Raw genomic sequence first — 27,920 nt, 5'->3', positions numbered from 1 at the left:
TACTTTTCTAGCCTTGTCAGCACCTGTCACACGCACACTCAGCTTTGCAGAAATTATGGGCATTCTGTCGAAGACTTCTGGTGAAGTAGAAAGCACATGAATCTTACTGTTCAATCACCCACTTCCCACACGCAACAATAGCTCATGGGTACCACAGATAACTTTTCCAAAGTTCTCTGCCAAAGTTGAGCACGTGAAGCTTGCAGCTCCCACTACATCGCTCTGACCAAGAAAGGTAAAAGAATAGCAAAGAAACAACACTAACAAAGTTTAGACACATAAATTTTGAAGGTCTAGCTACCATATTATTACCCACAAGGGTAAAGGAACAGTACCACTGTTGGATAATTGGAAACTCCCTGTGTGTCAACCTCTGTGCTTCGTGGCAAGGTAGACTAGCAAACATGCCCAACCTTTACTCACATTCGAGAAAACACTCCCAACAAGATTGCTTGCTCCAAAATCGAAGAGGCACCGTCCTCCGAATCTCGAGAGCCAGACTCCCAACATGACTACTTTCTTAAAAATCGAAGAGAGGGTAAAGGAACAGTACCATTGCTGGATAATTGGAAAGTCCCTGTGTATCAACCTTTGTGCTTCGTGGCAAGGTAGACTAGCAAACATGCCCAACCTTTACTCACATTCGAGACAACACTCCCAACAAGATTGCTTGCTCCAAAATCGAAGAGGCACCGCCCTCCGAATCTCGAGAGCCAGACTCCCAACATGATTACTTCCTCAAAAATCGAAGAGACACTCCTCTCCGAATCTCGAGAGCCAGACCCCCAGCATGATTGCTTTCTCAAAAATCGAAGAGGCATCGTTCTCCGAATCTCGAGAGCCAGATACCACAGACCACTTTTTCAAAGTGCTCTGACAGAGTTAAAACATGTGAAACTGACAGCTCCCACTACCGTGCTATGACCAAGCAGGGTAAAGGAATAGCATTACTACTTGTTAGGGAGACTCCTATATATGTCAACCTCCATCCCCAACGGACAGGCAGACCTGCAAAAATGCTCAACCCTTCATCATATCTGAGAGGGCACTCCCAACGAAGCCTTTCGAAATATTCAGCTTTCTTTCCCCCCGATAATACCTCTGCAAACAAGCTATACTAGAGCAAGAATATCTCATATCATCAGGGTTAAAAGCAAGAGTATCCCATATCATGCTTTTTCCCTGTCTTTTCCTTTGGCCTTGTTTTTACCTGCAAGACAAGGAGAAAGAGAGCAATCAGTCAGCACTTGGAATCAAGCTTCCAGCCAAGAACTGACTGCCTGGAACCCCTTACCTGATTACTTACCTGGCATTGCTCTCGAGTACTCATCTTCAACATCTTATGTTTCCAGGGAAGATTCCGCATCTGCTTGAGGAACAGATAGGGCAAGTGCGAAGGATACAAGGAAGCATGTGGAGACAAGCGTAACAGCACACGTGCCGATACATCCATTACTCTGTCAAAAGCAAAAGTATCCCATATCAGCAGGGTGGAACGTACTCTAGATTTGATGGACTTGTTTTGACCCTCAAATTCTTCAGTCGGCCTTATACTCTGGAGGAAACCAGAAAACCCTCCAGCTCAGTTCAAGAATAAGCCTGTGGAAAGTTACTTCTTCAAAAGCAAAAGTATCTCATATCATCTCTTCTCATTTTTCTTCTCTTTATCCTTCATGCTGCTGCAAGATGGGGAGAAGGTGAACAATCAGTCGGAGCTCTGATTGCTTACCTTGTCTGTCACCTCTTTCAGCAGACCCCCTAGCTCGGCGACTTGGGGGACTCCTACTACATGGTTTGTATCGCGCTTGACCAAGCCTGAAACTACAAGTAAGCTTCAAGTGAAATTGATACATTACCTTATGCATCTCCACCAGTTAAAGATACCACCCCTGGATGGAGGAAGAGTACTTCCAGAGAAGATGCCACATCTACCTATGAGACAGATAAGGCAAGTCAAGACGACTCCACACTCCGATACTTAGAAGTTTCGTGATTACGAGATCATTCTCCCACAATATTTCTTAATGTCATTTGTACTAAATCATTCACTTGTACTCACTAAAGGAGAGCTTGAACCTATGTACTTGTGTAAACCCTTCACAATTAATGAGAACTCTTATATTCCGTGGACGTAGCCAATATGGGTGAACCACGTACATCTTGTGTTTGCTTTCCTATCTCTATCCATTTATATACTTATCCACACTAATGACCGGAGCAATCTAGCGAAGATCACAAAAAGCGACCGTTTTCGCTACCTAGGATCTATCTTGCAAGAGAACGGAGAATTAGATGGAGATCTCAACCATAGAATACGAGCTGGATGGATGAAGTGTTAGAATGCATCCGGCGTGTTGTGTGACCGTCGTAGGCCACTGAAGCTCAAGGGAAAATTTTATAGGACGGCAATAAGGCCAGCGATGTTGTATGGCACAGAATGTTGGGCGGTGAAGCATCAACACGTACACAAAATGGGTGTAGCGGAGATGAGGATGCTTCGTGGGAAGTGTGGGCACACGAGAAAGGATAAGATTGGGAATGAGGATATCCGAGGTAAAGTAGGAGTAGCCGAAATTGTAGGAAAGATGAGAGAAAATCGGCTCCGGTGATTTGGACATGTGCAAAGAAGGCCGAATGACGCTCCGGTTCGAAGATGTGACTACGGGACAGAGGTTCAGGGCCGAAGGGGTAGAGGAAGACCTAGGAAAACTTTGGAAGAGACTCTAAGAAAAGACTTAGAGTACTTGGATCTAACGGAGGACATGACACAAAACCGAGCGCAATGGCGTTCTAGGATTCATATAGCCGACCCCACTTAGTGGGAAAAGGCTTTGTTGTTGTTGTTGTTGTTGTTGTTGCTGAGTTTTGTTTCTTCCTCATAAATTTGCTAGCTCTTTCTCTCTCATAATATTGTTTGTTTTCCACCATCCTGTGACGTGTCGGACGGCCTTTCACCATTCTATTGCGTGTCGGACGGCATCGTTTTAATATTCTTCTGGGTCGTGGCATCATTTTAATAGTCTGTCGCTTTTCAAGCCAACACGCCAACACAAACACAGCTATTGCTATATTTTTCAGTCTGTGATCTGATTCTGAACCACTGCTAAAGCCATAACGGTGGATGCCGCCATGACAGCCCACGAAGCCTCCTCTTCGTCCTCCTCCAAGTCCAAACTCTGGAACTACGACGTATTCTTGAGCTTCAGGGGTGAAGACACGCGCAATTGCTTCACGAGCCACCTTCACGCGGCATTAAAAGACAGAGGGTACCAGGTCTTTATTGATGAGGACGATCTACAAAGAGGGGAAGAAATAAAAGATAAATTGTTTCGTGCAATCGAGGAGTCGAGGATCTCTGTCATTAACTTCTCAAAGATGTATGCGAATTCGAGTTGGTGTCTTGACGAGCTGGTGAAGATCATGGAGTGTAGAGACAAACTGGGGCGACATGTTTTACCAATATTCTATCACGTTGATCCTTCGCATGTCAGGAAGCAGGACGGAGATTTAGCCGAAGCATTTCGGAAGCACGAAAATGACATCCGTGTAAAGCAGTGGAGAGAGGCTCTCACAAAAGCTGCAGAATTGTCTGGCCACCATCTTAACAATGGGTAATCATTCAGCTGCTTTTCAAGATTTAGGTTGTATTACTCTAATTAACATGCTTAATTGATACACCTTAATCTCTCACGTTGATGCTTTACAGAAGCTACAAATTTTAGTGAATGACTTAATCTCTCAATTAATTGACATGCTTAATTAGCATTTTACATAATCTAAACATTCATTCACATGCTTAATGAATACACCTTAATCTCTCATAAGTAACCTAAACCGTAATTGGAGTTTAATTCATACGCCTAACTTTTATTTATCAATTAATCCTTTTATTCAAGTTCGTCATAAAATCACATACGAGCTAGTAGGTAGTTAATATATATATTAACTGAAGGGAAGAAGGAAAGAAAATTGTTTATGTACTGATATCTCCTACCGAGCCTTCATTGAGTCCCACTAATGCTTACGAATTCAATTTTCAAGAGCGAAGCAGAGTTCATTAAAAAAATTATTGATGAGAATATTTGTGAATGGCTCACCAGCACTAACGAATTACATGTGGCCAAGCACAGAGTTGGAATCATTTCTCGCGTTCAAGATATTATCAGTTATCTTTCAAGTGGTGGATCAAATGATGTTCTCATGGTTGGAATTTGGGGGATGGGTGGATTGGGTAAAACAACAGCTGCCAAAGCCATTTATAACCAAATTCTTCCTCAATTTGAATTCAAAAGTTTCCTTGCCGACGTTCGCGATGCTACAAGTAAACATGATCTGGTTGATTTGCAAAAAATACTTATTTCTGACATCTTGAAAAAGGAGCATAAAATAAGATGTGTTGACAAAGGTATCGCTCTGATAAAACAAGAATTTCGACATAGAAAGATACTTGTCATCGTGGACAACATAGATAAAGTGGAACAACTGGATGCAATAGTTGGAGGTTATGATTGGTTTGGTCCTGGAAGTAGAATTGTCATAACGACACGAGATGAACATCTACTACAAAATGTGAACAAAACATTTCAGGCCAAGGAAATGAATGAAGAAGAAGCTCTTGAGCTATTTAGTTGGCATGCCTTTAAAAATAGTTGTCCTGATCAAACATATCTTGAAGTTTCAAAAAAGGTTGTTTCTTATTGTAAAGGTTTACCACTAGCGCTTAAAGTTTTAGGATCTTTTTTGACTAAAAGATCGTTGGCAGAGTGGAAAAATCAATTGGAGAAATTAGGAACACATCTAGATGGAAACATTGGAAATCAACTCAGAACAAGTTATGAAGGGCTAGATTATTACCAGAAGGCTATATTTCTTGACATATCTTGTTTCTTTATTGGAGAGGACAAGGACTATGTTGCAAAAATGTTAGATCGATGCGGATTTTTTGGAACAATAGGAATCAATGTCCTCCGTGAACGATGCCTTGTAACTATTGAGGAGAATAAGTGGAATAAGGGGACTATGCGGAATGAGTTGAATGTGCATGATTTGCTTCGAGAAATGGCCAAAGTAATCATTTCTGAAAAATCTCTTGGTCACCCTGGAAAATGGAGTAGGTTGTGGAACAATCAACAGGCCGCCGAAGTCTTGAGAAATAAATCTGTAAGTACATTCCAAATAAAATTTTGCATAATGCATCCTGCTCGAAAACATATATAACCCACGTATGTCTATTGTACACTAAACAACATTTATGTGTAAATATAATTCACCGTAGGTGATTTTGCCTAATGAATAATAATACATGTAAATATATGCAAATAATCCGTTTCTTACACATGAATATAACCTTTTGTTAACAGGGAACTGAAGAAGTTGAAGGACTTGCTCTATATTTGCCTTATGATTCGAACCTGCCTAGTTTCAGTACAGAAGCATTTGCCAATATGAAGAAACTGAGATTCCTTCATCTCAAATACGTTCAGCTCAATGGAGAATACAAACATCTTCCCAAAGAGTTAATATGGTTGTGTTGGGAAGGATTCTCTTTAAATTCCATACCAGATGACTTTTTTGATCAACCAAGACTAGTTGTTTTAGATATGCAGTGGAGCGGGCTGGTACAAGTTTGGGAGGGTTATAAGGTACGATCAATTACACATGATGATGTTCTATTTCTATTTGCTTTTGGATTTCCTTCTTTTTTTTATGACATCTTCCTTTTGGATATTAATTTCAATTTTCCTTTGGTTTTCTATAACAGTTGCTAGAGAAGTTGAAAATCCTGAATCTCACTCATTCCCACTTTCTAATTAAATCACCGGACTTTTCACAAGTCCCAGATCTTGAAGAGTTGATACTGGAAGGTTGTCAGAGTTTGTCCGAGATTCACCCCTCCATTGGTCAACTTCAAAAACTTTCTTTGGTGAACCTTAAAGATTGCATAATGCTTAGATCTCTTCCAAGGGATTTCTATAAGTTGAAATCTGTTGAGACTCTTGTTCTTACTGGCTGTTCCAAATTCAGAGAAATGCATGAGGATTTAGGGGAGATGATATCATTGAGAATACTTGAAGCAATGAATACAGCCATAAGACAAATACCATCTTCCACAGTTAGATTGAAGAATCTCACTCTTTTAAACCTATATGGTTTGAAATTAGCACGTGATGCAATCCCTCAGGATCTTGGGAGTCTAATTTCTTTACAAGTTTTGGATCTTGAAGAGAATGATTTTCATACCCTACCTAGCCTCAGCGGTCTTACAAAGCTTGAAACATTGAGCTTAAATGGCTGCCCTAACCTTCGTGCAATCCCTGATTTACCAACAAATTTGAAATTTCTGTACGCCGCTAATTGCCCTGCATTGGAAACAATGCCCAATTTTTCGGAAATGTCAAATATGACAGAGTTGGTGGTAAGTGATTCGCCCAAACTCACAGAGGTTCCAGGCTTGGATAAGTCATTAAACTTCATGACATTGATTAATATGAGTAATTGCACCAATCTCACAGCTGATTTTAGGAAGAACATCCTACAGGTATCTCACTCTCTCTCTCTCATTGCCTTCCTATCATGCACATGCACACACAAACACACGTTTACATGTATATATGTATATAACACTTGCAATGTATATGTAGGGATGGACTTCGTGCGGATTTGGTGGCATTTCACTCTATGGGAATTTTGTTCCTGATTGGTTTAAGTTTGTTAACCATGATCACGATACAGTCAGTTTTGATATTCCCCCGAATGATGGTTGTACTTTTGAAGGGCTGACTCTATGCTTCTTGCACCAATATTCACTTGGAGATTTTTTTGAATTTGGCATTACTGTTATAAATAATACCAAGAATACTAAGTTGCAGGCTTACTTAGGCAACGGATTTTGGGATGAGGATATGTTTTGGCAAGGACAACTATCGAACGATAAGCTCCAATTGCAAAGTGGGGATAAAGTTGAAGTTCATCTTTCAACAAGCTCTAGGCCATTAATGACAACAATGGTTAATCTAGTGTGGAACAAACCTATGAAGGAAAATACGCATGATTTGGACGTAGTTCGTTATGTTTTTTGACCAACATCTGGGGTAACAGCTTCAACAAAATGAATAGGACCAGAATGCCCCTCATCCAAAAAAAAATTCAAAACAGCAAGAAAGAATGCATAAAATAATTCAAGGGTAATTTTGTAAATTTATTTTTTAATAATTTTGTCCAACATCTTTGGGGTTGATCTCTGCTGGGATCATTGGATTGCCCTCCTTTTCTTCTGCTTCATTTCCTTTGCTCCGTTTCTATCGGCTTCCCCTGCCTCTATTTCTTCTGGTTCTGCTGCTGCTGCTTCCTCTGCTTTATAGTTGCTGCTTCTTCTTCCTCTGCTTTATATAAAAGATGTGTGTACGAACAGATCTGCAAGCATTTGAGAAACCCACCAAAACTGACTTTCCACAGTGACTGATAGTTCTCCAGCCATGTCTCTGGTGCAAGGCAAATGGATCAAGGTTTGTTCCCTTTCACTAATTTCCTTTCAACTTGTGTTTAATTTAGATCATCAGGTTAATTTCAAGGATTAATTACTTAAAATTTGATGAAACCCTAATTGCAGTTGTACTATATTTCATCGTCAAATGTTTATCCAATCTATGTGTGGTGCATACATATTTAATTTTTTAATTTTATTTCTCTCTTCTCCTTTGTAATTTTGTTAGGGTTTAGGGTTTAGATTGTTTGGTTAAAGATTGGATCTTTTTACGTGTTCAGCTTGCACTGCTTCTTTCTCAGCGTCCATTTTTCTGGCTGATTGAACTGTTTCAGTTGGTTTCTCTGCTTTTTTTTTTTTTTTTTGTCTTTTCTTTGAATGGGAAGAAAATTTGCAGATCGATCGCTGTAAAATTAAAGTCTTTGCGTTTTGCATTGACTGTTGCCTTATTATTTTAGTTTTTTGGTGTTTTCAGTGTGGTTGTTTAATCTGATTGCGTTTTTTTGTTTCAGGAAAATTGGTGTGCGAATTTTTGGGTTTTTGTGTACAACCTTGCCTTGATTCATTGCAGCTCCAGACATGATGGTCGGGGAAGTATGAGAGTGGAGATAGATTTAGTCGTCAGCATCAGAAGACTGTTTTTCAAAGGCTGCTTCCGTTTCATTAAGATCAGTTCTGGGATCCATTATATCACGGTAAATTCTGTTTCTTTGTTCAATTGTTGCAGATTAAGCTCTTCTCAAAAAAAAAAAAAAAAAAAAAATTGTTGCAGATTAAGCTGCTTTTGAATTAAGCTGGTTTACAATTCTAGGGTTTAGTGTTTTGGTGCCAGTTTTGGTTATTGGATGTTGGTGTTGAATCCTCATTGCCCATTTTAGTGTTTTAGTGTTTTGGATTTTTTGTATGATCTCTATGACTTTCGTTTACCATAGAAGTGCTTTTGAGAAAGAGGATTTTGGCACTGATCATCTAGAGAAACATGAATAGTATCTGTTTGGATATGCCTGTTGTTGGATAGCTTATGCTAGCTGATTGTCATTTCTATTTTGGCATTGATCAGACTTGATTGCTTTCGGGTTTTGACTACTTTTTAAAAAATGGGCATTCGGGCCACGTTCTCTGGTTTGTACTGCTCTATATACTTTCCGAGCTAGATTTTATGAAAGGGAAATGGCATAAGATGCTTTTGATTTCGTTGATTAATGTGTCATTTGCAACAAAAAGCAAGAACCTCTCTAGATTGCATGGGAAAAAAAAGAGACAAACACGCTTGCAGTTGGAGAGCATGAAATTATAATGCATATGCAAGTGTTTGGTGAAGCAAATGATGACTGTCAATTTCTTTCTGTGTCACAAAAGAAAAACCAAAAACAACACAACCAAACCAATGGTAAAAAACCCTGATGAGTAGTGGGTGATTTTAATAGTTAAATTTTAACCGCTTATTCATGAAACATGATGTGCATATGAAAATTATAATTTCATGGAGTAAAGTCTCCGGTGATTCGGTATCCTCGTGAAGAATTAAGGTCTAGTGGTGCTGATAGTGATGATGGTGGTGGTTGGAGTGGGAGCGGTGGTGGTGATGATGCTGCAGCAACTAGCATGACTTTAACCTCTGGGTGTTTTATACACTCTTGTTAAATTTTGTCTATAAATTTTATTCAATTCATTAGATATGAGAACCGGCAATTGATTAGGAGATCGATCACATTGAAATTCATAAGGGGGATCGATCGATCTTGTTTCCAAGTGTGAATAACCTAATTTATATCTTCTTCTCTTTGTGTATACCTCGAAAACATGTCACGTGATGTAATTAAATACATGTGTTACAATTGATTAGAACTATTTTATCACTGTGACAATGTTCAAAGTACACTGAAAAAAACTCTTCGTTAGCAGGCTACGTTAGGTTACATTCATCAAAGATTTCCACTTACATCTCATCCATGATGTATCAAATTTGGGCAACATGTATGTATGCCACTTTGTTCGACCTCAGAGTTGCTAACTTGCTTGCAATTATATGAATTAACTTGTGTCTAATGGCCGATGTCATCAATCTTCGTCCAAGATTTCAGAGATTTGCCATCGTAGTCGATTTCATACAATGCAAAGCGAGTTACGCGGAAGGTCGAGCTAGTAACGCTCTCATCCAGAATATTAACAATCTCTCGAGCTTTTTTCCTCTCTTCTTCTTCCGTTAACTTCGCGTAGAGGAGGCTCAAATATGGCATACAACCTGCATCCGTCAAATATTGAAGATAGATTACATATGAACGAGCATTCCCTTGAACTACAAGAAGAAATTAAGAAGGAAGCTTTCGTGGAAAAGACAAAAAAAAACCAGCTCAAAAGCCAATGTAAACAACAACTTACTGTTGTAGAAACCGAAATGGCCAAGTTTAGTTGGTGTACAATAAAATTACGTTTTTGTCCTCTCATGTGCTAAGCACATGTCATTTAACTGTCTTTTAACTGATTGACTTGAATTGGCTAACAGATATAAACATAGGGACAAATTTGGACAAATTGAAAACACAAGAACTAAATTGGCTGATATAATAAAACACAGAACCATGTTGACATTTAAGCCTATTATTTTAATAAGAATCATTAAAAGGTCACAAGGGTCAAAAGACCACCCTAATAACAAGGTGGCTCCGTCGCTGGTTAGTTTTATTGTATTTTAAATTTTACTTATTTTGGATATTATTGTTTGTTATTGAAATATATTTTTGGAAAATAATCAATTTAACCACCCACCCCCACTACATGGATTTATTTTCTCTAAACTTTTTGTTTTGAAATATTAATAGGAGAAAGGTAATTTATATGAAAATTTCCCTTTTTGTCTTCTCTCTTATTTGTATCATCTCTCTTATGTCTTTTTATTGTTATAAATTCATTTAATTCGACGACCACAAAGTAAGAGAATGTATGAAAAATAAAAAGAGATAAAATTTATCACCACTTATATAATAACACGTCGTGTACCACTCGGAGCAATTTCTCCCCCTTGAGCGACGGTTACGACACCAACGATCCCCTCCTTGGCTAATCACCACCTTTTCCCCACTCCGACATGCGACCCCTGACGCCGTGAATCCGCCAAACCCCTTCTCGACTGAAACTCACAAAATCTTGATTCGGTAAAACTACATTTATTCAGTAAAACTTATTTTTCATGTAAATATTTAATACCTTTTAAGTTAGGCATGGAAAAATGGCCGTATTTATCGTGTTCGTGTTATACCCGTTATCTTAAAAAGTTCTCAACAGGTGATTGATAACACCTTGATTCATTAACTAATCATGTTTCATGTTGGATAATGGGTTATGCACGAAATTGCAATCCCTAATGTTTAGATATGCAAAACGATATCTTAACTAATTCTTAACGGATCATCCGTTAAAGATCCGAACTGTTAATAAGTTAATCCAAAACCTATTATTTACATAACATTTCGTATTAGATTAACGAATCATACGACAATTTGCCGACCTATTTCAAGTTATACTTTTGTTGAAATTCCAATTTAAATCTACATTCTATCAAAATCGACAACATTTCCAATATGTTCATGAAGATTCCTCAAAATACAAAATTCTAACCAGCAACAAAAATATCCAGGCGGGTCACTATCCATTAACCAACACCATCACATGATTATTCAATGAACGACATTAATCAAACTTTCAACCTCCACCTTTGTCGGCTTCCCCTGTAATTTGCACGCGTGTAATTTGGCTTATCTGCACTCCTCTTCCTCTTGGCTTATTGGCTTAAAAGTATAAGAATCAAAACACACTATTTTAGTTAAATTTTAACCGTTTATTTTGTTGGCTTCCCCTGCAAGATCTTGACTTTTGTTATCATCCTTCGGCAACGCAAACGCAGCTGTAGCCATTTTTTCAGTCTGTGATCTGAACCACTGCTAAGCCATAACGGTGGATACCGCCATGACAGCCCACGAAGCCTCCTCTTCGTCCTCCTCCAAGTCCAAACTCTGGAAGTACGGCGTATTCTTGAGCTTCAGGGGTGAAGACACGCGCAATGGCTTCACGAGCCACCTCCACGTGGCATTAAAAGCCAGAGGGTACCAGGTCTTTATTGATGAGGACGATCTACCAAGAGGGGAAGAAATAAAAGAGAAACTGTTTCGTGCAATCGAAGAGTCGAGGATCTCTGTCATTATCTTCTCAAAGATGTATGCGGATTCGAGTTGGTGTCTTGACGAGCTGGTGAAGATCATGGAGTGTAGAGACAAACTGGGGCGACATGTTTTACCAATATTCTATCACGTTGATCCTTCGCATGTCAGGAAGCAGGACGGAGATTTAGCCGAAGCATTTCAGAAGCACGAAAATGACATCCGTGAAGAAAAAGATGACAAGAAACGTGAAGCTAAACAAGAAAGGCTAAAGCCGTGGAGAGAGGCTCTCACAAAAGCTGCAAATTTGTCTGGCCACCATCTTAAAATCGCTAACAATGGGTAATCATTCAGCTGCTTTTCAAGATTTAAGTTGTATTACTCTAATTAACATGCTTAATTAATACACCTTAATCTCTCACGTTGATCCTTCACAGAAGCTGCAAATTTTAGTGAATGACTTAATCTTTTAATTAATTGACATGCTTAATTAACATTTTACATAATCTAAACATTCATTCACATGCTTAATGAATACACCTTAATCTCTCATAAGTAACCTAAACCGTAATTGGAGTTTAACTCATACGCCTAACTTTTATATATATATAATATATATATATGTATATATTATATGAAGGGAAGAAGGAAAGAAAATTGTTTATGTACTGATATCTCCTACTGAGCCTTCATTGAGCCCCATTAATGCTTACGAATTCAATTTTCAGGGACGAAGCAGAGTTCATTAAAAAAATTATTGACGAGAATATTTGTGAAAGGCTCACCAGCGCTAACGAATTACATGTGGCCAAGCACATAGTTGGAATCAATTCACGCGTTCAAGATATTATTAGTTATCTTTCAAGTGGTGGATCAAATGTTGTTCTCATGTTTGGAATTTGGGGGATGGGTGGATTAGGTAAAACAACAGCTGCCAAAGCCATTTATAACCAAATTCATCCTCAGTTTGAATTCAAAAGTTTCCTTGCCGACGTTCACGATGCTACAAGTAAACATGATCTGGTTGATTTGCAAAAAAAACTTATTTCGGACATCTTGAAAAAGAAGCATAAAATAAGCTGTGTTGACGAAGGTATCGGTTTGATAAAACAACAATTTCGACATAGAAAGATACTTGTTATCGTGGACAACATAGATAAAGTGGAACAGCTGGATGCAATAGTTGGAAGTCATGATTGGTTTGGTCCTGGAAGTAGAATTATCATAACGACAAGAGATGAACGTCTACTACTAAATGTGGACAGAGCATGTCAAGCTACGAAAATGAATGAAGAAGAAGCTCTTGAGCTATTTAGTTGGCATGCCTTTAAAAATAGTTGTCCTAATCAAGGATATCTTGAAGTTTCAAAAAAGGTGGTTTCTTACTGTGGAGGTTTACCACTAGCTCTTGAAGTTTTAGGATCTCTTTTGATTAGAAGATCGTTGGTAGAGTGGGAAAGTCAATTGGAGAAATTGGGAAGATGTCCAAATGGAAACATTGTAAATCAACTCAGAACAAGCTTTGAAGGGCTAGATTCTTTAGAGAAGGCTATATTTCTTGACATATCTTGTTTCTTTATTGGAAAGGACAAGGACTATGTCACAAAAGTATTAGATGGATGTGGATTTTTTGCATCAATAGGAATCACTATCCTCCGTGAAAGATGTCTTGTAACTGTTGAAGGCAACAAGTTGAATATGCATGATTTGCTTCGAGAAATGGCTAGAGTAATCATTTCTGAAAAATCTCTTGGTCATCCTGGAAAATGGAGTAGGTTGTGGAACTGTCAAGAGGCCGCCGAAGTCTTGAGAAATAAATCTGTAAGTACATTCCCAATAAAATTTTGCATAATGCATCCTACTTGAAAACATATATATAACCCGCGCATGTCTATTATACACTAACCAACATTTATGTGTAAATATAATCACCGTAGGTGATTTTGCCTAATGAATAACTAGCATATGGGCACACACAAAGTGTGTGAGAATTTTTTTTAATTTTTGTTTTTCAAATAGAAGGAGAGAGGAAGAGAGTGATAGAATGTCGGAGTGAGAAGTTTTTTTTATTTTTAATTTTTTAATTAGAGATATGTTATGATTACATGTAGGTGAGGCTTTAAAAAAACAGTAAAATTTGGTTGTGTAAAATTACATTTCTACGCCATATTTCTTATTCATGAATAAGAAATATGAGGTAGAAATGTAATTTTTTATGACATTAATATGAAATTAATTGACAATAATCTCATATTTCTTATTCATGTTCTGTTTTAATTTCATAGGAAGATGTCATAAGATTTTAATTGACAATGAGTGTTTTATGAATTAGTAAAAATAACACATGTAAATAGATGCAAATAATCCATTTCCTACACATGAATATAACCTTTTGTTAACAGGGAACTGAAGAAGTTGAAGGACTTGCTCTAAATTTCCCTGATCCTTGGCCTCGAAGCTCTAGCCTGCCTAGCTTCAGTACAGAAGCATTTGCCAATATGAAGAAACTGAGATTCCTTCATCTCAAAGACGTTCAGCTCAATGGAGAATACAAACACCTTCCCAAAGAGTTAATATGGTTGTGTTGGGTAGGATGCCCTTTAAAGTCCATACCAGATGACTTTTTTGATCAACAAAGACTAGTTGTTTTAGAAATGCAGTGTAGCAAACTGGTACAAGTTTGGGAGGGTTATAAGGTACATCAATTACACATGATGATGTTCTGTTTCTATTTGTTTTTGGATTTCCTTTTTTTTTTTATGACATCTTCCTTTTGGATATTAATTTCAATTTTCCTTTGGTTTTCTGTAACAGTTGCTAGAGAGGTTGAAAATCATGAATCTCAGTCGTTCATACTCTCTAATTAAATCACCGGACTTTTCACAAGTCCCAAATCTTGAAGAGTTGATACTGGAAATTGTGGGAGTTTGTCCGAGATTCACCCCTCCATTGGTCAACTTCAAAAACTTTCTTTGGTGAACCTTAAAGAATGTGAAAAGCTTAGTTCTCTTCCAAGGGATTTCTATAAGTTGAAATCTGTTGAGACTCTTCTTCTTACTGGCTGTTTCGAATTCAGTGAAGTGCATGAGGATTTAGGGGAGATGAAATCATTGAGAATACTTGAAGCAGATTTCACAGCCATAAGACAAATACCATCTTCTACAGTTAGATTGAAGAATCTCACTCTTTTGGATCTTGGATGGAATTATTTTCATACCCTACCCAGCCTAAGTGGTCTTACAAAGCTTGAAACATTGGGGTTAAATGGCTGCCTTTACCTTCGTACAATCCCTACTTTACCAACAAATTTGAAATTTCTGTATGCCGCTAATTGCCCTGCATTGGAAACAATGCCCAATTTTTCGGAAATGTCAAATATAACAGAGTTGAAGGTAAGTGATTCGCCCAAACTCACAGAGGTTCCAGGCTTGGATAAGTCATTAAACTTCATGACATTGATTGATATGAGTAACTGCACCAATCTCACAGCTGATTTTGGGAAGAACATCCTACAGGTACCTCACACACACTCTCTCTCATTGCCTTCCTATCGTGCACATGCAAACGCAAACGCACGTTTACATGTGTGTGTATATATATATATATGACACTTGCATTGTATATGTAGGGATGGACTTCGTGCGGATTTGGTGGCGTTTTACTCTATGGGAATTTTGTTCCTGATTGGTTTGAGTTTGTTAACCATGGCAATACAGTTAGTTTTGATATTCCCCCGAATGATGGTCGTACTTTTGAAGGGTTGACTCTATGCTTCTTTCACAAATATGCATTTGCAAGTAAATTTGGCATTACTGTTCTAAATAATACCAAGCGTACAAAGTTGCAGGCTTACTTAGGCAGCGGATATTGGGATACGCCTAAACTTTGGCAAGGACAACTATCGAACGATAAGCTCAAATTGCAAAGTGGGGATAAAGTTGAAGTTATAGTACTCCAACTTTCAAGAAAATCTGATTATTATAGGCCATCAATGAGAACAATGGTTAATCTAGTGTGGAACAAACCTATGAAGGAAAATACGCATGATTTGGACCAAGCTAGTTATATTTTTTACCAACATCCAGCTCGGTTCTATGAGGAGTCATCTGATAATTATGAGCCATCTAATGATTATGATCTCAGTAATTACATGGGTAGTACTATAGCAGTGCATGATCATGGTCCTCTCAGCCTTGCGCATTCGCACTTTTCTGTCTTTTAATACTTTTCCTGCAAGCCATCATATTCAGCCTCAAACTCGTTCTGAGAATCTCTTAGTATTCTTCCAGCCGTAGGGTTCAGCAATCAATGACAGAGGAGACCACGACCTAATGGAGGAAGATTCTGTTATGCGCCTCTCTTTGTCTCTTGATTATTCATCATCTACTTGTTCAGGTAACATTCAGCCGGTCACCTGAGTCTCTTGGCCATTACCATATAGAGATAGCGAGACCATGAGAGTTGAATAGATTGTATGGCTGTTCATGTTAAGATAAAAAATATCCTCTGCAAGACTAAGAAATGATGGATTTTTTCAATAGAAAATCTCCAAAATTTTCTCCACTTGCAAACATTTTGCCATCAATGAGAACAATGGCTAATCTAGTGCGGAACAGACCTATAAAGGAAAATACGCATGATTTGGAGTGAGCTGATAATTATGAGCCATCTAATGATTATGATCTCAGTAATTACATGGGTAGTACTATAACAGTGCATGATCATGATCCTCACAGCCTTGCGCATTCACGTTTTTCCTTGCCTCCTGGTATTTTTCCTGCAGGCCGTCATATTCAGCCTCAAACTCGTCCTGAGAATCTCCCAATACTCTTCCAGGCACAGGGTCCGACAGTCAGGGATAGAGGAGATCAGATATCTAACCCAATGGACAAAGATCTTCTTACGCGTCTTTCTCGGTCTCTTGATCGTTGGAAGACATAGGGTCCAGCAGTCAGTGACAGAGGAGATCAAATATCCGACCCCATGGACGAAGAACTTCTTACGTGTCTTTCTTTATCTATTCATCATTGGAAGCCACAAGGTCCGGCAGTCAGTGATAAAGGAGATCAGATATCCGACCCAATAGACGAAGATCCTCTTACGCGCCTCTCTTTGTCTCTTGATTATTCATCATCTACTTGTTCAGGTAACATTTTAGCATAAGGTTTGAATTATCTTTTCCACTACCTTTTGCAGTCGATGACCTCGTTTGAATATGTTCAGTTTAGTATTTAAACTAGCATGAAATTGAGCTAGATTATGGAATGCTAGCTTGAATACTAAACTACTTGAATATTAGAGTGCGCAACGAAATAATAAGAATATTATTAAACAAAAGAGAATGCCGAAATGGCTACAAAACCATAAGAAATTACATTGTGAATAACTTGTTCTTCATGCTAATCTATAAGCTATATTTATAGAGAGCGAAACCTAGAAACCCTAATTCGGATGGGCTAGACTCATATACTAACTAACAGGCAAACTCAAATAATTATAATATACTAATTTTTCCAACACTCCCCGTCAAACTCATGGCGGTATACGACATGGGTTTGCAAACAAGCAGATATGGACTGGCAGACATGCAAACTTGACTTGACTTGACTGACAAACTGGTTCTTGATTCTTGACCTGACTTGATTCTTGATTCTGGTTGGCAAACTAGCTAGTGTTGAGAGTATGGAAAGAACCCGTCATTAAATGGACAAGATTTCCATATCTCAATTGAAGCAACAAACAAACAAACACAAATACTATCACTCGAGTGATCACAATTCCAAGCACTCGAATGACGGTTACAAAACAATTTCAAACAAGCCAACAACTCGTGTGGGCCTCAAAGACATCAAACCAAAAAAAGGGTGGCAAACAGCCTACAACCCATTTTTCCTCTCTGCCCGTGTGGGCCAAAACCTCAAAACAAATTTTTTTTTCCTTTTCATTGTATTTCCTTTTTCTTTTTTCTTTCTCACAAAAAATCAACACAACAAAAGCAACAATGGCAAACAGGTCGTGGTGCAGGGAACTGATCAGGTTACATGCAATGGAGATGGCAAGTGCGATGCTGAACATCAAACTGGTGCGGGTTTCATCATTATGGGGCTACGGCGGCTAATTTTCTGGGCTGGTTGCAGGGTGAGGCAAGCAGACAGACTGGTGTTTGGTGGCGGGATGGATCTGGGCTGCAGTTCGCAACATGACGACTTCAAGACGTTGTGATGCAGGTTCATGGCAGATTCAGATGGGGTAGGTGCAGCGAAGATGAACTCGATCCAAGTTTGTGGTTATTGGATCAGGGCTTCATCAGCAGACAAGTAGCAGGTTGAAGGCGGGTTTCTGGTTTCAATGCACTGCAGTATACGAACTTCATGTTTTCCTCACGATCATCTAATTCAATTTTTTTTTCTTTTTTTCATATGAATAACAACGAAATAGACAAACATGACACGAGTAGATTAACCCCAAAGATCGAACATGCTCTGATACCAAGTTGAATATCAGAGTGCGCAACGAACGAGACTAACAAAATAATAGGAATATTGTTAAACAAAAGAGAATGCCGAAACGGCTACAAAACCCTAAGAGATTACATAGTGAATAACTTGTTCTTCATGCTAATCTATAAGCTATATTTATAGAAAGCAAAACCTAGAAACCCTAATTCCGATGGGCTAGGCCCATATTATCTATTCTAAAATTGAGGAAGGATTTGACTATAGCTTAGCTACAGTCAAAGTTTTGCCCTTTGATTTTGCTTTATTTACGCCACTGCCATCATATCTGTGGCTGAGTTGGAGGGTAATTATATAAAATTAGGAGGGTAATATTGTCTCTGAACAGCTTTCAAGATATTTACAGTTTTGCCAGTTTTGTTGTGAGATGGGCCCTTGATTTTGCATTATTTACATATCTGCCATTTTCGAAAGGCATGGACTGCAAAGGCAGAGAGGGAGAGGGGCGTGGGATGGCAGGGAGGAGTGAGGCTGCCAAAAAAGGGGTTAGGGTTGATTTTTTCTCCTCAAATCAAGGGTTGGTGTCGGTGATTGAGAGATTGAGAGGGATGGGAGAGAGACAGAAACACACCCTGTTCGTGTCAGGAATCTCCGTCGGGGATGTTTCATGGTCGACGAGCACACATCTCCCCTAGAGGTTGGCGCCGGTTGAGGGCTGCTGTCGGGCTTTTGCTTCGCTGTCGGGCGTTGTCGAGCAAGTCTCGTCGGGTAAGACTCTTTAGGCAAGACTCTTCGGGTAAGGCTGAAAGAGAAGGACAACGTTAACTTTGAGAGGTGCCTTTGTGGGGCCTTAGGTGTAGGCCTTGAGGCTCACAATCAAGGTTAACATTTAGGTGCTCAGGCGTGCCACTACCATCTTTAGCATGGCAGATGTAAAATGGTTGTCGTGCTTTAGTTGTATATATGTATGTATCCAAGAAACCGTGTTAGTTATAACAGGTGCCTTTGTGAGGCCTTAGGTGTAGGCCTTGAGGCTTCCTATAAATAACTAAACCAGTGCTTGAACGCATCATATTTGTTCTCGTGTTTGTAGGAGTTTTCTAACTATTATACTTCTGATTACCCGAATCCAAGAAGTAGAATGAACCCAAATAGGTGCCTTTGTGGGGCCTTAGGTGTAGGCCTTGAGGCTTCCCATCAGAGTTCATTCTTATACTTAGACTCTTTAGATCGCCGAACGGAATGAATCCAAATAGATGCCTTTGTGGGGCCTTAGGTGTAGGCCTTGAGGCTTTCCATTAGAATTCATTCCATGCTCAAGCGTTCTATGATAATCATGACATAATAGAAAGAAAACTAGAAGGTAGGTTGATTACTTGCGCCCCAAGTAACTTCGGACTTCTCGTTTATCAAGGACTGTCGTGGATGGGTTAAGTTCACATAAAGTTCTTTTTTATGCCTTGAGGCCAAAGACTTTTAACTGATCAGATTTACATGCCCGAGGGCTTAGGACTTGGATCTGGTTTGAACACTGACAATATATTCAAATCGAATTCAAGTGCTGAGAAAGCTTTTTAATAGTCATGTTGCTAGAAATAACTTGCATATAACTTGAAGTATACAACATATTGAAAAGACAAGACTAAAGCAAAGAAGGTCGGGCAAGGTTAAACCTTGTCGGGTAAGGTTGCTCGTCTTGCAGGTTTCTATCTTTGTAGTTTTGTCAAAGGTCTAAAAGCTTTAGAGGGGTAGAGAGAGAGATTACAAAAGATGAATCGATACTACAGCAAGGTTTAACAAGGTAGCAGAGCTATTACAAAGGGATGAAGGTTTATCCCGAAAGGGATGAAGGCTGACTACAGCTTTGTTTTGAAGGCAAATCTGGCTTTGAGCAGAGTTTGTGCTTGCATTTGTTTGTTTCTTTGAGTGTCCTTAATCCTGAATTTTCTTTCTTCTTATATAGACAACTTGACTTGGCCTTTGGTAGCAGCAACTTTGCCCGAATGCGGTTTGAGGGTGATGACTCATTAGCTATATTACATGTAATGCCACCATAAAGTACTTTATGGGCTGTGTAGCTGATCAGTCTACACCACTTGGCTTTTGGGTAGGTAAGCAAGTGGTCTTCATGAGCTGCACCAAGTCAGAAAAGGCCTTTCCCTGCTTTCTGGGCTTCGACTGGGCTTCGGCTATCTTCTCTTTCGGACCTCCTTTTAGGCCAACTCCTTTCTTGAGCCCAAAGTTCAAGTTTTGATCCAAACAGTGCCCCCTTCAATTAATGTTAAGGTTGGAATCCCAAGCGCCAACATTGATTGAATACCCGCATGCGTGTATCTCAATCTTTTGGAACTTCGTGTTCCCTCGACAGGATGAAGATAACCCCGTGCCCCTTGAACTTCTCACGACCTCTGAACTACCCTCTGGTTTTCTATAAATTCTGGCTCGGAAACTCTTCTATCAAGCCATCAAATCCTCTTTATTTTTTTCTTCCATCTTCCTCGAGCATTTCAGAATTTGAGAAATGGGTTCCTCAAGCTTTGAATGGGGTTTCCTAAAACTTCATTTCCGTGAGAAAAAAAGCTTTCATCAAAGAACTGCTATCTCCAACACCCTTGGTCGAACGCCCCGCTATCTCCAACATCCTTGGTCAGGCGGTTTCCTCTTGACGGTTTGTCTCCCTGCTCGCTGCGGTGATAAATCGGGCTTGACCATTACATATGTTGATGGTCTTGTCTGAGGATCCTCTACCAGGCCCATGTTGGTCGCACAACCCGATCACCTGATCGGGTTCCATCCATGAAGACATCAGAAAATCAGCTGAAGATACCATTGCATCCAGGAAGAGAATTGATTGTAATATGTTGGCCTTGAATCTTTTGTAAATTTCATCAATTTGTCGAAATGAAATATACATTATCTCAGCAACTCTTGTCTTTCCATCTTGAATGTTTGATAAATACGCATTGCATAATGATATCCCGAAGCTCGCTTTACTTCGCATCCTCTTCGATATAACAATCTCTGACATCCCACAACGTAGGACAATATTTCTTTAAGAATTTAACGTTAATGGGATGTTTATGTTTGTTTCCTTCAAGGTCCGCCAAGTAGTATCCCCCTCTATCTAGAACACGACTAATAATGAAAGGACCTTCCCATGTCGGGCTCCATTTTCCAAAGCCCCTGAGCTGAGCTCCTAGAGGGAGGATTGTCTTCCATACTAAATCCCCTTCCTTGAAAGATTTCATCTTCACCTTCTTGTTGTAAGCTCGGGCAAAGACTCGTTTCCCTTCTTGAATCTGGTTCAAAGCTTCAATTCGGGCGGCATCCAAGTCTTCAACTCCTTGACACATGGCTTCGACATACTCTTCGCTATGCAATCCAAATTGATTTTGAATTCTTAAAGAACCCACATTGATTTCCACGGGGAGCACTGCATCTTGCCCGAAAGTTAAAGCATAAGGAGTTGTGTCTGTTCCTGCTCTCTTAGAAGTTCTGTATGCCCACAAAGTGTTCCCCAGATTTTCATGCCATCTTTATGGACTATCAATCACCATTCTCTTGATAATGTTGACCAGGATCTTGTTGCTGGCTTCTGCCTGGCCATTTGATTACGGGTAGTATGGACTGGACTGGATCATCTTTATTTTGTACTTACTTGCAAACTCCTCAACTTCTTTTGAAATAAAAGATGGTCCACGATCTGTCACAATAGTTTCGGGCACCCCATATCTGTGCAGGATCTTGGTCTCGATAAAATTCTTGACTGTGGCTGAATTTATGGATTTTACTGCTGATGCTTCCACCCATTTGGTAAAGTAATCCGTTGCCACAATTATGAAGGTATGCCCTCTGCTAGAAGCTGGATAGATTTTCCCGATGAAGTCCATTGCCAATCCTCTGAATGGCCAAGGCTTGACCACTGGATTTAAAGGTACTGAGGGCACATGCTGGAGAGGTCCGTGCCTCTGACATTTTTCACATCCTCGGGCATAAGACTTACAATCGTTTTCCATGTCGGGCCAGAAATAACCATACCTCCTACGCAACCATATCATCTTCGTTCCAGCCTGATGTGCTCCACAAACTCCTTCATGTACTTCGGCCATTACCCTCATGGATTCTTCTTGGCCCAAGCATTTCAACAGTAACCCATCTGGAGTTTTCCTTAGCAAGTTCTTCGCCTATAAGACATACTTGGTTGCTTGCTGTCTATCCTTCTTGCTTGTAGGCGAGGAAGGATCCTTCAAATGGTGAATAATAGGTGACCTCCAATCTTCTATCTCGGCCTCTACCACCATTATATCTAGACTGAATCCCCTTTCTAAGATGGAAGGGAGGTTTCTTCTTTGGATCTCAACATCTACCCCATATTTCCTCTCCTGTATTGGCACTCTTGCGGCTAGTTGTGCCATCTCGTTGGCCGCTAAATTGGATTCCCTGGGAACATGATTGACCAATATCTCAGAATCCCAGAAATTCAATAATTGCGTAGCTGCCAAGTAATACCCCGCCATGGTAATATGTCTGCACTTGAACTCCCTATTTAACTGGTTTATTACCAACTCTGAATCTCCAAAGACCTCTACCTCTTCTGCCCCCAGATCCATCAAGATTTCCAGACCAATAATTAAGGCCTCATACTCTGCCCGATTGTTAGTATTCCCCTGGTAATCCAAGAGAAATGAATAATAATGATAAACTCCCTGAGGGTTTACAATTACAATTCCTGCTCCTGAAGCCTTCTGAGTGTGGGATCCATCGAAATACAACTTCCAATGAGTGATCCAGAGACCAGCCACTCTTCTTATCTCTTACTGGACCCAGTCTTCTTTGCCCGAAATATCTTTTCTCGGCGGGATCCAAATGCTAGTAACCTCTAGGCTTCCAGGGATATTGATCACCTCACTTGAAGATTCTTGATGCTCGGTCATGAAGTCGGCAATTGCTTGACCTTTGACTGCCCTTTGGGGTACGTACTGAAAACTGAATTCCGATAAAGCTAGAATCCATTTCCCAATCCTTCCTGTGAGCATTGGCTTTGACAACATGTACTTTATCACATCTGTCTTGGCGATGATGTGCACTTGACAAGGTAACATGTAATGCCTTAATTTACTGGTAGTGAAATATAAAGCCAAGCATAATCTCTCTATCGGGGAATACCTTGTTTCTACCTCGGTCAGAATTCTACTGAGGTAGTACACTGCCTGCTCCTTCCCGCCCTTATTATTTTGGGCTAGCAAGCTTCCGATTGATTTTTCAGAGGCAGAGATATACAGCTTCAAGGGTTTTCCCCTTTGAGGTGGCACCAACACTGGTGGAGAAGTTAAATAGGCCTTGATGTTGTCAAAGGCCTGTTGGTGCGGTGGCCCCCATTCAAACTTCTCTTTATCTTTCAACCTTAGTAAAGGAGTCAGCGGCTGGATCTTGCCTGCTAAATTAGCAATGAATCTCCTCAAAAAGTTAATTTTGCCCAGTAACCTCTGGAGTTGCACCTTGTTGGTAGGTGAAGGTGACTCCATTATTGCCCGAGATTTGTTCTTATCCATTTCTACACCTCTTTGATGCACCAGGAATCCCAAGAAGTTGCCTGCTCTTACTCCAAACGCACACTTCTTTGGATTCATCTTCAATTTGTTGATCCTCGTCCTTGCTAATGTCTGTCTGAGATCCTCCAGATGCTGCTCTTCTGTTTTGGACTTTACCACTATGTCATCAATGTATACCTCCATGCTCTGGCCAATTAGATCATGAAAGATGGCATTCATTGCCCTCTGGTAAGTTGCACCAACGTTCTTGAGCCCGAATGGCATGACCAGATATTCATATGCCCCCACATGACCGGGAAACCTAAAAGCTGTTTTATGTATATCTTCTGGAGCCATCTTTATCTGATTGTAACTGGCATTCCCGTCCATAAAAGATAGGACTTTATGTTTTGCCACTGCATCTATGGATAAGTCGGCCATGGGCATGGGATACTCATCCTTTGGTGTAGCGCCATTAATGTTTCTGTAATCCACACAACATCGTACCGCTTTTGTTACAGCTTTTAAAACGGGTACGATGTTGGCCAACCACTCCACATATTTGGCTGGTCTGATAAAGCCAGCTTTCACTAGCCTCTCAATCTCTTCTTTGACCTTTTCTTCTATCTCCTTTGACATCCTCCGTGGTGCTTGCTTGACAGGTTTATATCCCTCTTTGATGGGCATTCTATGTTCTACCAAAGTTGGATCTAACCCTGGCATCTCGGTATAATGCCAAGCAAAGCAGTCTTTGAATTCTTGCAAAAGATAAACAATCCTTGCCCGATCATCAACCCCCAATAAACCACTGATCTGTATTGGTCTCGGGTCCTCCTCTGTTCCTAAATTAATAACTTCCAGAGGATCCTGGACTTCTGGTGGTGGCTTATCTGGTTCTGTACACAAAAATTCGACCAGCTCCGGGCTCTCGGGCAAGTCGTCTGGCCTATCTAGATCATATATGCACTCGGCCATTTGAATGGCCCCATCCAATTCTTCACTGCAAGATTCCTCCTTGCTTTCATGCTGGCTGGTTGAAGTTTCCTCCTGCCATTCACGCTCTTCTCTGTCCAAGAGCTCCCTTTCTTGTCTTCTTCCTTTCCCGTATACCAGCAGTCTTTTAATCAGGGATCTAACTGCCATTACCTGATCTCTCTTCTTTTGTCCACTCATTGATGGTGTAGGGGATTTGGGAGGATACAAGGTCTATCTCACTCCTCTCTAGTAAGGAGCATTCCTTGTTCTAAAAGCTTTTGGGCCGTCACCTTGGTAGGGCGGCTGTTCTCGTCAGCTCCTGAACACTTCAAGATTCCTACATTGGGGTTGTAGAAACTTGCTTCTGCAACATTGGCTGTGGGGAGAAATGGCCGTGATTCGGCCTCTACCATCTCCCAAAAGCCTGGTCATTCTACGCCCGCTTGATGATAGACAGCCACTTGTTGATGAATAGTGGAGGGTATAGCCAAACCTTGGTGGATCCAATATCTTCCGAGTAAGGCCCCATAAATGGAGGTGCAGTCCACCACAAAGAATGCCAGCATTATCTTTTTAGATCCCAGATCCACTTCTAGAGGCAATATTCCATGAGTCTTAGTGATAACGCCTGAGAAGCTAGAGACTGTGAGGTCTGTGGGAATAAGATCATCCGTACCTCTTCCCATTTTCTTCATCTGCTTGGCTGGTAACACATTAACAGTTGCTCCTCCATCAATTAGAATTCTTTTGAAGGGCACACATTCTAAGTGGGCTGTAACGTATATAGGTTTCAGATGATTGGCCAACGAGCTATTCGGGCGGCTAAACACCATCTCGTCTGTGTAAATCCTTAGAGGACCGCCTTTGGATGCTTCTGAGGATTCAGCCTTGCCCGAGCTTTCTTCTTCAACTACCTCTACATTGACATGTGCCATCATTGGCTCAGTTGTCAAGTAATCACCCTCCATAGTAGCGGGTTGATCAGGTCTGGCACCAAATGTGGCGAACAACACATATCTCATGTTAATATGGAAATTACTAGGCTCGGGCGGATCTTCTTTATTGTCCCCAATCTGGTCCATAAATTCATCGAACCAGGCCATCGCATCAGCTGGAAGTAATGGTTTTGGTGCCCCCTCCTGTTGTTGTTGATTCATGCCCGCATACAGTGTTTGTTTTGGAACTTCACCAAAAGGATCCACCAAGGGCAGAGAATGTGGTCTCCTTTCAGATGAAATAGTTTCAGTGCGGGTAAGACCTGGCTTCCACCCAGGGGTTGGCATCATGATTAGATCTTCTTGAGCTCTCCTCAAGATCCTGTATTTCCCAGGGTGTTGGCTCTGCGGCACGTGATTCCCCTCGCCTTCCGTCTTGCTGTCGGCTTTTTCCACCTCTTTCTTACTTCTCCAACGGAGCTGACTACTTCCTCCAGATGCTGTTTTCTCCAGCTTTTGATTTTTGGAGGCTTCAGATGTTGTGGGGGTCTTCAAGGAATTCATATAGGCTTTGTGCTGCCTTTGAACCCTCCTGACCATAGAGGCTCCCATTGGTTTGGTAGGCTGTCCGTTCTTCCCGACTACATACCATTTTCGCCCGAGGTGGGCAGGATTCTCTTTTCTACTAGGATTGATCATGCTATCAATCTTCTTGATTTCCCTCCCCATCTGGCCACATTGAGGATGGTCTGCACCCCTTCGTATTCTGGCTTCCATGTCTTCCGCTTCATCAGAAACCTCATGGTTTCGAAATACCTCTGACAAAGCTTTGGGTTGGGAATCACCTCCTAGTCGTTGAAAAACGCTCCGGGAAGTGTCCTTTTTTGTTGCCTGCTTAATCTTCTCGCGGGCTTCTCTTCTGACGTCTTCTTCCTTTCTCCTGATTAGTTCACGGTCAATGAGTACTCCAGCCGGGGGAATTTCAAGCTCACACTCGCAGTGGCACTTACTGCACATGACCATCCCGTTGATTATGGCTGCTTTTGGATATTCGGGTGTTTTAATGACCCATCCTGTAGGTTTTTCAGCCAATCTCTTCTCTTCTGGTTCCTTTGTAATACTTTCTTTTCCTTTCTCAGCCCATGTCATATTGATCATATTTACAGGGACTTCTGAAAAGGGAACTGCAGGTTTGTCTACCACCAGCTCTTCAGGCGGGCTGGTTTTAAGTCTCTTTCCCTCGGGAGGAACCAGGTCTGTTTCTTCTCTGAAGCCTGTGGAAGCTTTCTCCAACCTTTGCAACATTTGTAGTAACGTAGTTTGTAAACCTTCTGGCATTTTGACATATATCTTCTGATCAAGGATCCCACCGGGCGTGCCAAAACTATGTTCGTGTCAGGAATCTTCGTCGGGGATGTTTCCTGGCCGACGAGCACACAGCTCCCCTAGAGGTTGGCGCCGGTTGAGGGCTGCTGTCGGGCTTCTGCTTCGCTGTCGGGCGTTGTCGGGCAAGTCTCGTCGGGTAAGACTCTTCGGGCAAGGCTGAAAGAGAAGGACATCGTTAACTTTGAGAGGTGTCTTTGTGGGGCCTTAGGTGTAGGCCTTGAGGCTCATAATCAAGGTTAACATTTAGGTGCTCATGCGTGCCACTGCCATCTTTAGCATGGCAGATGTAAAATGGTTGTCGTGCTTTAGTTGTATATATGTATGTATCCAAGAAACTGTGTTAGTTATAACAGGTGCCTTTGTGGGGCCTCAGGTGTAGGCCTTGAGGCTTCCCATAAATAACTAAACCAGTGCTCGAACGCATCATATTTGTTCTCATGATTGTAGGAGTTTTCTAACTATTATACTTCTGATTACCCGAATCCAAGAAGTAGAATGAACCCAAATAGGTGCCTTTGTGAGGCCTTAGGTGTAGGCCTTGAGGCTTCCCATCAGAGTTCATTCTTATACTTAGACTCTTTAGATCGCCGAACGGAATGAATCCAAATAGATGCCTTTGTGGGGCCTTAGGTGTAGGCCTTGAGGCTTTCCATTAGAATCCATTCCATGCTCAAGCGTTCTATGATAATCATGACATAATAGAAAGAAAACTAGAAGGTAGGTTGATTACTTGCACCCCAAGTAACTTCGGACTTCTCGTTTATCAAGGACTGTCGTGGATGGGTTAAGTCCACATAAAGTTCTTTTTTATGCCTTGAGGCCAAGGACTTTTAACTGATCAGATTTACATGCCCGAGGGCTTAGGAATTGGATCTGGTTTGAACACTGACAATATATTCAAATCGGATTCAAGTGCTGAGAAAGCTTTTTAATAGTCATGTTGCTAGAAATAACTTGCATATAACTGGAAGTATACAACATATTGAAAAGACAAGACT

At 40.5% G+C, this 27,920-nt stretch overlaps 3 protein-coding genes across 3 annotated transcripts in view; all 3 read left to right on the top strand.

The window, feature by feature from the left end:
- The window catches only part of LOC126592472 (disease resistance protein RPV1-like), a 31,808-nt gene extending 19,749 nt beyond the window's left edge, over nt 1–12,059 (top strand). The window contains exon 2 of the mRNA XM_050258158.1: nt 11,594–12,059. Coding sequence (XP_050114115.1) covers nt 11,594–11,986 — 393 coding nt within the window. The 3' untranslated portion in view covers nt 11,987–12,059. The remainder of the gene's footprint in view (nt 1–11,593) is intronic.
- The window catches only part of LOC126592363 (uncharacterized), a 212,057-nt gene that overhangs the window by 72,145 nt on the left and 111,992 nt on the right, over nt 1–27,920 (top strand). The window contains exon 8 of the mRNA XM_050258055.1: nt 16,682–16,786. Coding sequence (XP_050114012.1) covers nt 16,682–16,786 — 105 coding nt within the window. The remainder of the gene's footprint in view (nt 1–16,681; nt 16,787–27,920) is intronic.
- On the top strand, nt 3,964–7,100 carry LOC126592506 (disease resistance protein RUN1-like). The gene is made up of 4 exons (XM_050258202.1): nt 3,964–5,160; nt 5,361–5,642; nt 5,762–6,538; nt 6,642–7,100. Exons 1-4 carry the CDS (start codon nt 4,018–4,020, stop codon nt 7,077–7,079), a joined length of 2,640 nt encoding a protein of 879 aa, XP_050114159.1. The 5' UTR covers nt 3,964–4,017; the 3' UTR covers nt 7,080–7,100.

This window comes from Malus sylvestris, chromosome 2 (assembly GCF_916048215.2).
Source record: "Malus sylvestris chromosome 2, drMalSylv7.2, whole genome shotgun sequence".
Classification (NCBI taxonomy): domain Eukaryota; kingdom Viridiplantae; phylum Streptophyta; class Magnoliopsida; order Rosales; family Rosaceae; genus Malus; species Malus sylvestris.
Note: the sequence above shows the minus strand (reverse complement) of the source record. Positions and strands in the feature narration are given on the sequence as shown.

Excerpts from the sequence above, each read along its gene's own strand:
- LOC126592506 (XM_050258202.1), top strand. The coding sequence starts at position 4,018 with ATGCTTACGAATTCAATTTTCAAGAGCGAAGCAGAGTTCATTAAAAAA. Across the intron at positions 5,643-5,761 it reads AAGTTTGGGAGGGTTATAAG|TTGCTAGAGAAGTTGAAAAT; the intron begins GTACGATCAATT and ends TTTCTATAACAG. Across the intron at positions 6,539-6,641 it reads TTAGGAAGAACATCCTACAG|GGATGGACTTCGTGCGGATT; the intron begins GTATCTCACTCT and ends ATGTATATGTAG.